A 14,095-nucleotide genomic window follows, 5' to 3' on the forward strand; every position below is an offset into this window, starting at 1 on the left:
GAGACTATTGTCCAAGTATGTACACCAATTGATCATAAATCGATTATTTTCCCATTTTAAAATTTACTTTTTTATTTTAGAGTCATCTTACCTGAATCTTTAAGTCTATTTAAACTATGTTCTATATAAGTCGATTTAACTTCGCACCCACGTTAACAGGATAAAAATAAAAGATCTGAAAGCCCAAATTCGTCATGTTCATTTCTATGGATTGATATCGTACCTCCGAATTATTTTCGCTTTGCTGATTTTCCTTTCTTTTTCTTTATCTTTCTTTCTTTCTTTCTTTCTTTCTTTCTTTCTTTCGTCCTTTCTGTCTTTCTTTCTTTCTTTCTCTCTTTGTTTCTTTCATTTGTCGTCAGTAGTTAGAGAAGGATTACAGGTTGACAAGCATTTCTGTTTCTTTCTTTCTTTCTTTCTTTCTTTCTTTCTTTCTTTCTTTCTTATTTTCTTTCTTTCTTTCTCTCTCTCTATTTCTTTCTTTCTTTCTTTCTTTCTTCTTTCTTTCTTTCTTTCTTTCTTTCTTTCCATCTTTCATTCTTTCTTTCATTTTTTTGTCAGTAGTTAGATAAGGATTATAGGTTGACAAGCATTCATCTTGCTCTCTTTTATTTTCTTTTTTCTTTTCTTTCTTTTTCTTTTCTCTCTTTTTGTTCTTTCTTTCTTACTTTCTTTCACTTATTGAACATTTCGTTTTAATTTGGTTAACAGTCAATACTCACTGCGATCAACCTATATATATATGTTTATGTTATAAATATACAGTCATAAACAATTCAGTTCACTATGGATAATCTCTTCAAAATTTCAAATTTATTGAGGGAATCTGTTTTTTCCATGAAATCATTGCGCCATTGTAGCCAATCAGAAGTGATGTTACAAACGGCGACGCCATTGTTCCTGTGTGAGCTGATCAAGTCCTTTTAAGTCAATGGAAATTTTCGTTTTATTGAATTATATTAGTATAGGCTAACTTTACGAAATAAGGGAAAAACAAAAAGTCTATCATAATTTGTTTCTGTCCGACATGTGTTTTTATTTTAAGTCATTGAGAGCAGCTAGAGGATGGTTCACTTACCCGACAGAAGCACGTGATGCACGGATTGTCCGAGATTTGTGGGACGTAGACGGACTGTCCTTCATTTGAACATTTCTGGATACTTCCTGGAAAATCAAAAATTAATGAGTCAGTAATAGTTCTACTTCAATAATTCATGTTTACCTGTAAAGTGCGAAACGAAAGCAAAGCGAATCGAAATGGAACGAAACGAAATAATACACACACAAAAAATAATAAATATATAAGCATGAATAGTTTTATAGAAAAAATTAAATTAAGATATTTGTGCATATAGCTTTACAAATGCATACACTCTTGTTTAAAGTTATATGTGCCATAACTGGGCGAAAATTTTGACAAGCTATTTTTTCTTTGTTAATCTATTGAAAATCATAAGATTTGGTGAATTAAGCTGAGAAAATCATTGAAATGGCTTCAGATGACTTATAAACGGTAGTTAAAACACAGAAATTATGTACTGTAAAATTGTTGGTTTGTTTGCCTTAAGTATGTTTAGATGGTAACAGATCTGGCTTCATGGTCAAATTAAAGTACGGTTATTTTCAAAACTTTAGTAACTTTTGGCAATGAATAACATATTTTAAAGCTTATCTTGATTCGTGAGTATGAAAATAAGGCACATTTAACTTAAACCTGGTATTTTTAATTCGTCTATGATTTTAGGGATGCTATGCTGTGCATGTGCATTGTATATTGTTTCATATTGCCATAAAACGTCAGCATAATTGCTAACACAAACTAAACTAAATCCATATTATTGGGAATTTCGTGTAAAGCGCGCCACCATCTAAGTTTGATTTGCAATTCATATACATGTGCATGTAAGTGCACTGTCATAATTAGTTGAATAATTAAGGAAATATTGTAAACAACAATCAAAGTGATCAATTAATATTTTTATTAGAGTAATAATCACTTATGTTTTTCAAATATTTATTGCACATAAAGCATGTGATCTATTAGATTTGTTATACCTATACGCGACATGCATATATTAACTTATAAAATGTATTAGCAAAAACAATAACTGCGAGCGTGCGTTTACTGGGTTCATACCATTTGTATGAACATGCAGTTACAATACAATTCACATTTCGCCTCTAAGTCTCGAATTCGAATCCAATGCGAGGAAGTTGCCAGGTATGGCAGTTGACAGGATTTTCTCCGGGTACTTCGGCTTTTCCCACCAGCATAAACCTGACACGGCCTTATATTTAAATGACCCTGGTTGCTATAGTTATAGGACATCAAACGAATCAAATTATTTACCATAAAATAAAACAACGAAGATGAATCATGGTTGCTACCAGATGATTGTAGAAACTATTATGTAATCTACTATAATGAAATCAAAACGAAGATAAAATGTTTTAAATTCTTATACATTTAGGTTTATTTTTACTAAAAACATCATCTCTGGAATTCATCCAAGAGGTCATCGTTTTGACATGTTTTAGCTCAATCGTTGCGAATAACATACAATAACACAGATGTGTGTTTTCAATGTCCACGAGTGTTTTTTGTTTTGTAGTGCGTTGTGTGTGTGAAGTGTGCGTTTTGGGAGACTGCAGTATATTGGTGTTGTAACTCTTTGTTAAGACTGGGAGCTAAAAGATTGATGATAATTACATGCATGTCGCATCACTTAAGTTCAATAAGTTCAGCTGTCGAAACAAGATGAGGTCTTGTGAATATACGTCATCCTAACCTACTTTGCTATTTCCCCAGAGCTTAACTTATTTACTTTTTTGAATTTATTACTCGGTTAATATATATTATACAACAGTTAAATCGAAAAGATTGATTATGATGGGGTTATCACTTGATAAGAACATTGTTCTGTGAACGTCCCACCAAAGTTATTACATATATATGTGATTTACTGAAATCTACATACCATACATAATAAACACATGTTATGTGATTTACTGAAATCTACATACCATACATAATAAACACCTGTTAACCCATTTAAGTTGATCAACCTTATTTTGACATTGTGAACTCCTTGAACTTGTTGATATACACATTTGCATAACAAGAGTGTCGTCTAGTTGGTTTGTCAAATCACAGGCGTTTGGCTCTATAGACATTTCTCTCTATATATACGTAATACAGTATTACATATATATATAGAGAGAAAAATGTCTATAGAGCCAAACGCCTGTCGTCCAATCGTGTGATTTGTAGAAAATTATCGAGTCAAGTCATTTTAGAAATTAAACAGCAACCATATCTTGTTATTACATTACATTAAAACAACAATTACATTTGTACATGTATTTTGATAAATGGTTTTAACTGATAATAGCATGGTAATGATACGAAATCGTGCTATCCGCATTGGCAGAATTAGAATCTGAAATTATGAAACTATGGGTGAATTGAGATACATATATATATATATTTGTTATTCAGATTAATGTTTTTTAAAGATTAACATTTGACCAAAGTTTAAAAGCAAGGTAATTGAATGCATATCCTCTTTGTGCTTTGTATCCTCAAGTCGGTGTGCTTTGTGATCCCCCCCCCCCCCCCGCGTTATGCCGATTGCATTTCGGAGTGTTGTGTTTGTAACAAAGATATATGCACAGTCTTCTTTGTTCGTGTAAACACATTTTAAGATGAATCTTATTTGTTCGTATTAAAACAATTACGTGATACTTATTCTACGCGATATGTGTTCAATTTTCCTGATGCACATAAGTATTTCGTGGATAAACCCATGACTGTAAAAGGGTTTTGGTCTTTTTTTTACTTTAAACATATTCATTGTAAAACACAAAAGGATCGGACACAAGTTATTCCAACTTAAACACCCGTCTCCTAACATTATAACATAATTAACATATTATACATGATGACTTAGATATCTTATACAGATTAAACAAATCAAATAATATTACTTTAAATAAATGTAATAACAATTGTGTAGTATAAGCTTTTGTATGTTTAAAGCAAATACGTATGTTCAGAATCTTCCACTGGACCTAAAATACGATTGCACATGTTCAAAAAATTTACAGGATTTTTGTAATATGACAATGTAAGGGAACTCGTGTGAAGCTCGGCAATATAACGAAGGTGGTATGAGACATAAAACATATTACTGCTCCAGCCTTTTTAACCCTAAAAGACAGGTCTGCTCCCTACAATACCACGGGGACAGTACCTGGACATTCATCAAAATGTCGTATACCTGCTCACCAGCGTACCTGTAATTAGAGAGTGGGGCGCTCAGGTCGACAGGTAATTCGTATGACCTCTCTCCACCCCATAATTTAAATTCTTTACTCACACCATACAACGTTAACACTTGCCTTTGCAAGGCCAACAATAACTAAGCGCGACTTGTAAAGGAAGTTTTCTGACTCATAAGCAGAAGTCGAAGTAACCCAAAGTGTACCGATTATCGGGTTCTTCTGACTTTATACATGACTCAAAGATATTTGTGTAAGAAGGTTTCGCACTCGTTACAACTCGGAGTAATTTTAACAAAGAATAAATGAATAAGTTGAAACTTGTAATGTTGTGAGAATTGATTTGATTTTGTAAATGACATACCAAGTTAGTTTTTAAGTAATAGGAACAGGTGTAGCGCAATAAAGGTCACATTTACACCAATAAGCAATGTCACAAGACTCTAAGAAACTACAAAACGGATACAGATTCCATACTAGAAGATCCAAGAATAAGTTACCACCTTGCAGTTAAAAACTCAACAAAAACATTTTAAAGGGATGGGCTTTATCATCGCGCCGTAACCAAGGCTTTATCTGACGTACTGTACATAGATTTCCATATAATGCATTGGCTATACCTTTCTTGCCAGTACCACTTGGTGAACGAAAAAAATAATTCTTTATAGAAAATGTTCTGAGTATAATTGTAAAGGCTTTATTTTTTAGTTTCATAAAAGACTAACACAAGTATACAACGGTGGAATTCATTTTCTAGACTCTTTTCACAACCCTTTGAAGCAAGGTTCTCCATGACTGCGAAATTGGCTTCTCTATATACCATAGGTGCAAAGCGCACCATCTGCCATGATAGGAAGCTTTGAACAATTTCAAAACCAACTGACGGTAAACCTGTTATTACGGATATAATTGTCCGGAATGTTAGTCCGGGGACTGTTTTATCATTTATTCAGCACCAAATTAGATTATAGAGACCATTCATTACGCCGTACAATACCAGTAGTAGTGTTGGTCAGATTTTAGTCAAATGACCAGCGGGAACGTTTCTCTGAGAAGGTCAAGTCTCACTCCGGACATCTGTAACACCCGTGGTCAGCATAGCTAGGTGATATTTAATACCTGTTTGTTTTCTTGTTGGGTTTTGTCCAAACGGACAGGTGAAACTTGTCTCATTGTCCACACCTGGTCGGGTTAGGCGTTAAATGACCATCGAGTTAATAAGGCGTACCAGGCTGATAATTTAGAAAGTCAATTAATGGCCAATCTCGTTTTCTCATGACAAAAATGTTTGGCCTTTACAGTGTAATTGAATCTTTCGATATTTATTTGGATAACAAATAGCCCTATATGTGACTTTCGCTTAGGTACGCCCAAGGAATGAGAGGGGCTTGACCACTGTCCGAAAAGCAGATACAGGCTACGTAGACGAAAATCACTCGTGATGAACAGGACAGGCTAAATGGTCCGTCTTTGTACATGTATATCATTTGCTCATATTAGTTTGTGGGCAAAGATTACGTCGTTTTCCTTACGTTTAAAAATAAAATAAAATAATTCAATCAAATTAAAGAATTACAATCAGTATCCATTGAAAGAGGAAATCTACTCATGAGAACAATGTAAACTGTCAGGTTGGCAACCTGAGGTTGTATGTAAATCGTAACTATGACTATAACTATTTTGCATTTTTTTTTTATTTCTTTACAGTTTTCATTTGACATAAAACACGCGCACCATATCTATCATTGAGGAAAAACAAGTCTCATTTTTTTCGCTGACCTGTTTGGTCTGTGAGTGATGAGTTAGAGAATGAACAGACGCTATTTTCATAACCTTTTGTTAATGCTTCATTAGCACTCATTAACCGGCCCTGCACACTCTATCGTGCATCGTGCGCACGTCTGCACAAAGGACCAGGTAGCTGTCACCATCTTTAACTACCTACACAGTATACCTGAAGGCTAAAGACGTTACAAGGTTGATGTGTTTGTTGTTTCTAAGGCTTGTTTATGTGCCACGCACTCCCACTCGCTTAATCCATCTAAATTAATTACTTTTTATGCAACTACTTTCACTTTCTATATATAAAACACTATCAATATAAAAAAATATATTTGATATTGTTTTAGTCATTGTTAATCCTATCACGTGTTGCTATTTCGAGACACATCTATGAATCGCTGTAAAATCCATTCCTCAAATTCACTTAGATACAATTTTGGGTAGAAAGACCAAGTCCAAGGTCAATTGCGCATGTGCAAAGTTGAAGCGGAAATCATAATTGAATAACTGTCAGTTATGTGAATGACACGGTCTGCTGATTTTGGTTAATTTGAATAATTTATGTCAGTGATCTGTTTTAATGTATTAGGTGTTGATTACACAGAAATATAACATATGTATGCTGTAACGATCACATGTTTACGGCATGTAATCCTGATTCACATCCGAACATTTCCCGGCATTTTACGTAATTTTCGAAAATCCTGTTTGCTGTTGGATTGTGGGCGTACACTTTTCTCCGTTATGTTTCTACGGAAGTGGATGTATCGTCTGCTCAGTATTACAAAAATAGTCAGTTTTGACGATTTTAAAGCCCCTTAATATTGACGAATTTTGACCTTTATTGTACTCTTCCAAGATCTCATTCATATAAAGCAATATACAAAATTTGGTTGAAATCGCTTTGAAAAATTTGGTTAAATATTTAAATTATCGCACGGAAACCGTTTCCCGCACGCCGACGCCGCCGACGCCGACATAGTGATACCTAAGTGTCGCCCTTGCGTTGCAGGCGACACACGTTGCAGGCGACACAAAAATTGTAAATTTTATCTTATATGGGCCACCAATAAAGGATTTTGAGAATTGTAAAAATGCTTCATATAACTCGTGTCCAATCCTTTTTATTCAACAATAGGATACTTTTAATTCAACATTTCAAAACAGATGATTTAGAAAAACGCCATCACCGGGTACAAATTAGAATATTTCACAGACATATAGTCCCGTCATCTTGTGACAATATTATTGTTTCCTTAGAAAACAGAGCACAGCACGGGCAACTGTAAGTAAGAAATGTCGGTATCCGTAAAAATTAAGGATAATTTACAGAAATGGATTTTTGTTTGTTTGATTAATTAACGTCATATTAACAGCCAGGGTCATATAAGGACGGCCTCCAATGTATGTGGTGTATTGCGTGAATAGAGGTCGATGTGCCTGTTTTGGGAGACTGCGGTATATTCGTGTTATGTCTTCTTGTAGAGAGGAACTCGTGCCCTTTTTATGGTGCTATACCACTGAAGCATAGTCCGCTAAACCTGCCTATATTATTAGGCTTTTTTTTTAATTTTTTTTTTTTTTTTGCCTAATATATAGTCAGCTCGCGGTACCTCTTAAAAATGTGAAATCGTAGGCCAGATTTGGCCTACGCTACGTCAACGGTATATTTCTAATATATCGTCCATGCAATGCCGGGAAAACATACACATACCTATATATTGGGATCTTATGTACTCCACTGCCCCCATGTTACATCCCATTTATGAAATTAAACAACTCTGCACAATGAAATACTTCCGAGACCCTTCTATTTCACAGATTTGTAATGGCCGCCGTATACACATTTAGTAGAGCAAACGGCAGCCAATCAACTTCGCTTCCGGTTTTATTTTTAAAAAACCACGTGTAGTTGAAAGATAAACAAAATGCTAGCCAGTTAGAGTTTTTATAGTGAAATTATAGTCGACATACACGACATGTTGTCAAATATTCAAATTGAACACGACTATTGCTGGTACCGCATCACTTTCGCGATATTCACGTTGCATATACATGTAGCATATACACAGTTGAATTTTGTTTATCTTTCAACTACACGTGGTTTTTTAAAAATAAAACCGGAAGCGAAGTTGATTGGCTGCCGTTTGCTCTACTAAATGTGTATACGGCGGCCATTACAAATCTGTGAAATAGAAGGGTCTCGGAAGTATTTCATTGTGCAGAGTTGTTTAATTTCATAAATGGGATGTAACATGGGGGCAGTGGAGTACATAAGATCCCAATATATAGGTATGTGTATGTTTTCCCGGCATTGCATGGACGATATATTAGAAATATACCGCTGACGTAGCGTAGGCCAAATCTGGCCTACGATTTCACATTTTTAAGAGGTACCGCGAGCTGACTATATATTAGGCAAAAAAAATTAAAAAAAAAAAAAAAGCCTAATAATATAGGCAGGTTTATGGTGCTATACCACTGAAGCATGCCGCCGAAGACAACAAGCAAGACGTAACATGCAATTAAAACAGCAGACAATAGTGGTATAATCTCTTCAATTTGTAATCATTTCTATACTTTTCCAGACTGATACATCGTGGATCTAAGTTGAATGAAAATTCTTTAAAGATGCTCCACCACCGACGAATGGTATTTTTCTCTGCCAAAAAACAGGAGCAGACGGATTAGTCTGTTTCTTCAGTTGCAAAAGTTACTTACTTTACACCGATACTACCATTGAAAGGTTTGAGCTTCGTATTTTTCTTCAAGTTGAAAATATCAAAAATAATTAATTGCATCCGAAAAATGTCCTTGGTACTATGTCCTGTATGCAATTAAGTACTGATTGTGCATGCACCAAAAGCAAAATATATTATATTATGTGCATTTTTCGTTAGTAAGACACATATAATCACGATTATACATCAGTTATTGTTCAAATGATGGGTATCGTTTATGCTCTGTCGGCGGTGGAGCATCTTTAAGAGATAGAGAAATCATAAATAAGTCTCAATGGGACAGATACACAGTGATGAACGAGCGCCGATTTAGTATTCAGTTGTAAAAGTTATAAGAGAAAAAATGTCATGTCCGCGGCGACAACTGATTATCATATGTAGATTTAAATAAAACACACAGAAACAAGGCTTACACACTGTAGTTTATAGTCAATTGTCAAAATAAAACAATTAATTAATCATTTTTATGTGGCACAGGTGTTAACTCGCGTATCTAAGTATAACCGTAAAATCCGTATCAGTTGTAACTCATCTAGACAGGAGAAACATACCGATGTTAATGTCTTTATACAAATAAGTAGATTATATAATGTCAATGTCCTAGTTGATTTACTTACTGGTTGATTTAAAATGACACAAAGATAGAAGATAGTGTAGAAACAGAACAGACAGAAGCGTCATCTTTTGTAGTTTTCAAAGGAAAAGCATTATAACGTGTGCATATAGATTGTATATTTCTGTATTTGCATATTACATGGTTATCTGCCCTTTCGGGGAGGTATTGATTGTGACGTCATGAGCGTAAAGTCATTCATTAGAGAGAAAATGACGTGAGTGGTGCTCACAAAATAATGACGTCACAATGGATACATTACAAGGGAAGTAACTCTGTAATATGACGGAATAGGGTCACGCAATTCTAAGATCATGTAACTCGGGGTTAAATAACAGAAAAGAAGTATGTCGATTTTGTTTAGTATGACATCAAAATTTGTAAAAACGAGTGCAATATTCTATTCATCACCAAAAGTTGCAGACACGACTCAATCATTTGTTGTGAAAGAACCAATAATAGATACGAAAGGAGATTTGGATTTATGATATATATCATATCAACATAAAATTCAATTTTGCTCTTTATGAGCTTTTTCTTTGGCCTAAAATATTACTTTACCACCCCATGACGGGATTTTTTATTGTCGTTTGCAACGTCATATCTGACTGATTGACACAAAAAAAAAATGAATTAAATTCTTTACTGTCCATAAATTAGCTTTTGTGACTATCTTTTGTCACATTCGAATGACGAAAACGATATAATCGGATGTATAGATGTATGGCAGAAATGAGCGTTTTTGTGGTAGATTGAAAATCAAACAGTCGCTCTTTATTATACATACGATACACTTATTAACTTTTTTTCTGTGCTTAATGTAACGAAGCATGCATGGCGAACATTGCATCATGAATTCTTATCAGTATTCTGCATTAGAAGAAGATATAGCTTGCAGTAAATCTACAAAACTTTGCAATGTTATGTCTATGTGGCTTGAAACATACACGTTCGATACTACTTCTTTAACTAACTCATAAATATCAGTGAATGTAATTCAAAAGGGAAGCTGCGGTATTCACAGTGTAGGGAGGAGGAGGTTTAGCGCTATCGGAATGGTCGGACGTCACGCCATGTTACAAAAAATTCAGATGAACACTATTGAAATAGACTTTGCAAAGGTGTCCATTGAAAGACATATATCAGAGAAAATACTCTTTTACACAAATATATACAAAAGATTGCCAGAAACTACTACATCTCATTCTGTTTCTGATTTCTGGGGATATTTCCTGACCCCGGCTGACCTTTTAGCTGTCCGACATATAGAAGTACGTTTGCTACAAACTCCGGACATTCTCCCAGACGGAAACTCATCGTACTCCCTGTCACATAAATCAGGGCCAGGAGAATTCCATATCGATACTTTTGGAAAATCTATCAGTCAAACCGAGGTTTGTGCGAGATATATTCCCTGTGCCTATCAAGCGCCGCGAGGATTATGTCAAAAGGTCACCAAATGCTAACAAGATCCGCCAATATCACTCGGGGTCATCTCAATGCTTAAGTGCAAATTATACAGCTAGATTTTTTAGTTTCGTATTTTGCTGATCTTGAAATATTTCCATTGAACTTGTTACACTCTTACTAAATGATCTGATTGTCGACTTTATGATGCTTAGGTTACGATGTCTGGTCAGGGCGTATCTTTCTTTACCCAGACAAAATGTATTTCTATCAAACTAGTCCGTACATCGAGCGAAGTGCATTGAAAGCTTAAATGGTTTTGAAGACTATCTGCTAGTAGTTTTGTCGGGAGTAGATTGCGTATCCGAGGTGTAAGTTTACAGTAGTAACGAATAAGGTACGGGCTATCTCCGATACACGGACACGCCCATCTCTCCCAAGACGACAGTCTAATTATATAGTCGCTACTCCGTCAGTGACATAAACCTTCATCGTATTTCCTCCAAATTCTTCACTTTATTACTTCCCACAATAAATGAGCTCCAAAATTCTAAGTGTATTGCTTCTTAAATAGCAGATGCACTGTCACTCCTGAACCTCACCGGTACCTCTATCCTTCCCCTTTAACAGACGTCAAAAATTCCCCTTCGATGTGCCTCCAATGACCCATCCCCCTTTGGTGTACCCCTTAGTCCGCCTCAACTGCCCTGTCACGCGTAAAGGTTTAGCCACGCCTACTGCATGAATGACCTATTGGATGGTTGCCCATTTGGAATATTTGTGTGTAAGTAGTATATATCGTTTTATGTATTCACTTTTCTCGAATCAAGACGATACTAACAACATCACCTCATAAATTTGTATATTCGTTTTTTTTCTCTTCTATTTTTTTTCAAAGAGACTCAAGGTTCGCTGAAATTTAAATTGGGCTGACAGAAGCGTTTCTATGCAAGATACAGATGCTGGATGCAATATCTCGCCCAAAGAAACGTCATATTTCACAAACACTTATGACGTAACTCCCATAAACAAATGACGTGGAAAGCTATACCTGCTCTCAAAGAGAAAATATACTTTCATCGAGACTCACATGTGCTTACCGGGTTTCGTTTTACTATCACACCATATTAAGACAAGGACAATATATGACAGAGCCTAAGAAAAGAACTTTATTTCAGGACATTTCATATTTATACAAACCTTTTTGAATGATAGTTAGTTCCATTAGAGTCCAAAAATTAACATTTGTTTACGATGAACTCTATCTCAGACCATCTGAAACTTTACAGCTTAAAATGTCTCAATTTAAAAATAGGCCTGAGATTACAAATGCAGTATTATGAAGTTTCAAGTTTTCTTGCTTTTAGTTAATTTTTCTTCTGCTTGAACCCTGCAATTTACAACGTGCCTTTTAAATTTAAATATGAAAGTCTGAAAGTTGCTAGTTGAATGGATCCCCTCTTGTGTGAGGGCAACTTATGTATCATTTCCCTCTTATAAGTAATAAAAAATATAAAATATATATATATATATATATATATCACAGAGATGTCAGCTGTATAATAATAATGATGAATAGGTGACGTACCATTACATCGCTAGCTTAGATCTTCAGGACGGTCACCGAACATGCAAGGTACTGCGTGCGTGTATGTTTTGGAGGACTACGGTATCATGTTATGTTGGTGTTGGGGTCTCTTTGTGATATTGCAAACTCTTGTCCATTTTATAGTGCTATCTCACTGAAGCATTTTTTAAAAGACGCCGAACAGCACACTCCAATCGACCACATTAGACAATGCACTACAACAAACCGCGGAAAAGCGTCTCGTATACATAATTGTAACATCGATACGTGTACGATTTGACTGTCGTTACTGATTACCGAATTATCATGAATATTAATTACGGCTGATATTACGTGATACTCGTTATTAATTTTGTTAATTACTGACCTTGAATTAAACCGGAATATAGTTGACTACTTTACATCAAAGATAATCACGCGCTGCGTAGTTTTAAAATAGATTTACTGACTTAGGTGAACTAGCTTAGGCATTCGTACTTGTTAATTTCTAGTTTTAATATTTGAAAATAATTGATAATCCCAATATAAAATTGTACTGTTATGTAAGCATATTCCAGAATGATATCACCACTTTTCATACCAACTTACAATGTACGGTAGAATGAAGTGACTTTTGTTGACGATTCAATAATGCTTTGCATGACTTATCAACTACTGTTGAAAGATTTTTTTCCCATTTTAATAACACAGGGATTTAATCAATAACATAAAAAACAGACACATTTATGCAATATTCGTCTAAGAACACAATTGTACTAAAATTGTTCCAGTTTACATTTCCACTGCTGTTACAATGTAAACTTTGGCAAATGTCTCAAAGAATCCCGTTGTTTATCGAACATGTAAAAGGAGCTCTCAGCGCATTCCTCTACCAATATACGTACATATGAAAGTATCAAAGAATTGAAGAAAGTCGACCTTTTTGTATGTGTGTTCTTGTATAGCGATTCTACTTACACATGAAACCATATACATACAAATGTAGTACAACTAGATCGAGTTATCAAATTAGATAATTTTATAATAAAAAATGTGAATGGAATCTGATATGTTGAATGGGTGAAGTACTGGATAAATACGTTCAAGGTTGATTTATCTAGCCATTAGTTAGATGAAAAGATATTAATATGTCTGAATGTAATCTACAAGATGTTTAAATTTTCATTATCTTTTGATGACAAACTTATTAAGTTTACATGTGGATGATATAAAAAAACGATCGACCGACGTCAGCGCGTTTGAAAATTATTTCAAATAATTCAATTTTTATTTTCTCAAAAGAGACCGATATCAATCCAAAGTGAAGTTACAGTATTGAACATCCGATACTGATATTTCGTGATTCGAAGAGATTAAATGCGTCGACTTGTTTGTAACTCTCCTGTTTTGAAGTTGTGTTTAGTGTGTCTAAGTTATACTTTGATCACCCTTAAGTAAGTTTGAAGAATACAGATCAAAATTTTGTCTTCAAAGATCAACATAATTGATTTACATGTAGCAAACTTTGCACAGACTCAAACTAAAATTTACGATGGTATTATTTTAATTCTTCAAACCCGAATCTGTCTATAATGTTTCGTTTGAAATATAAAACCCGATTAGGGATGATCGTTTTATATAAACGCAGCAGAAATATTTCTTATGGTCAATTTGTAGATTTAGAAATCGCTGCTGTAGAGAAAA

The 14,095-nt window shown here is 34.6% G+C and overlaps 1 protein-coding gene across 1 annotated transcript in view; it reads right to left on the reverse strand.

The window, feature by feature from the left end:
• LOC138310378 (BMP-binding endothelial regulator protein-like) overlaps positions 1-14,095 on the reverse strand; it is an 84,960-nt gene that overhangs the window by 54,900 nt on the left and 15,965 nt on the right. Inside the window, exon 2 of the mRNA XM_069251576.1 lies at positions 1,079-1,164. Coding sequence (XP_069107677.1) covers positions 1,079-1,164 — 86 coding nt within the window. The remainder of the gene's footprint in view (positions 1-1,078; positions 1,165-14,095) is intronic.

Source organism: Argopecten irradians, chromosome 16 (genome assembly GCF_041381155.1).
Source record: "Argopecten irradians isolate NY chromosome 16, Ai_NY, whole genome shotgun sequence".
Taxonomy (NCBI): Eukaryota; Metazoa; Mollusca; class Bivalvia; order Pectinida; family Pectinidae; genus Argopecten; species Argopecten irradians.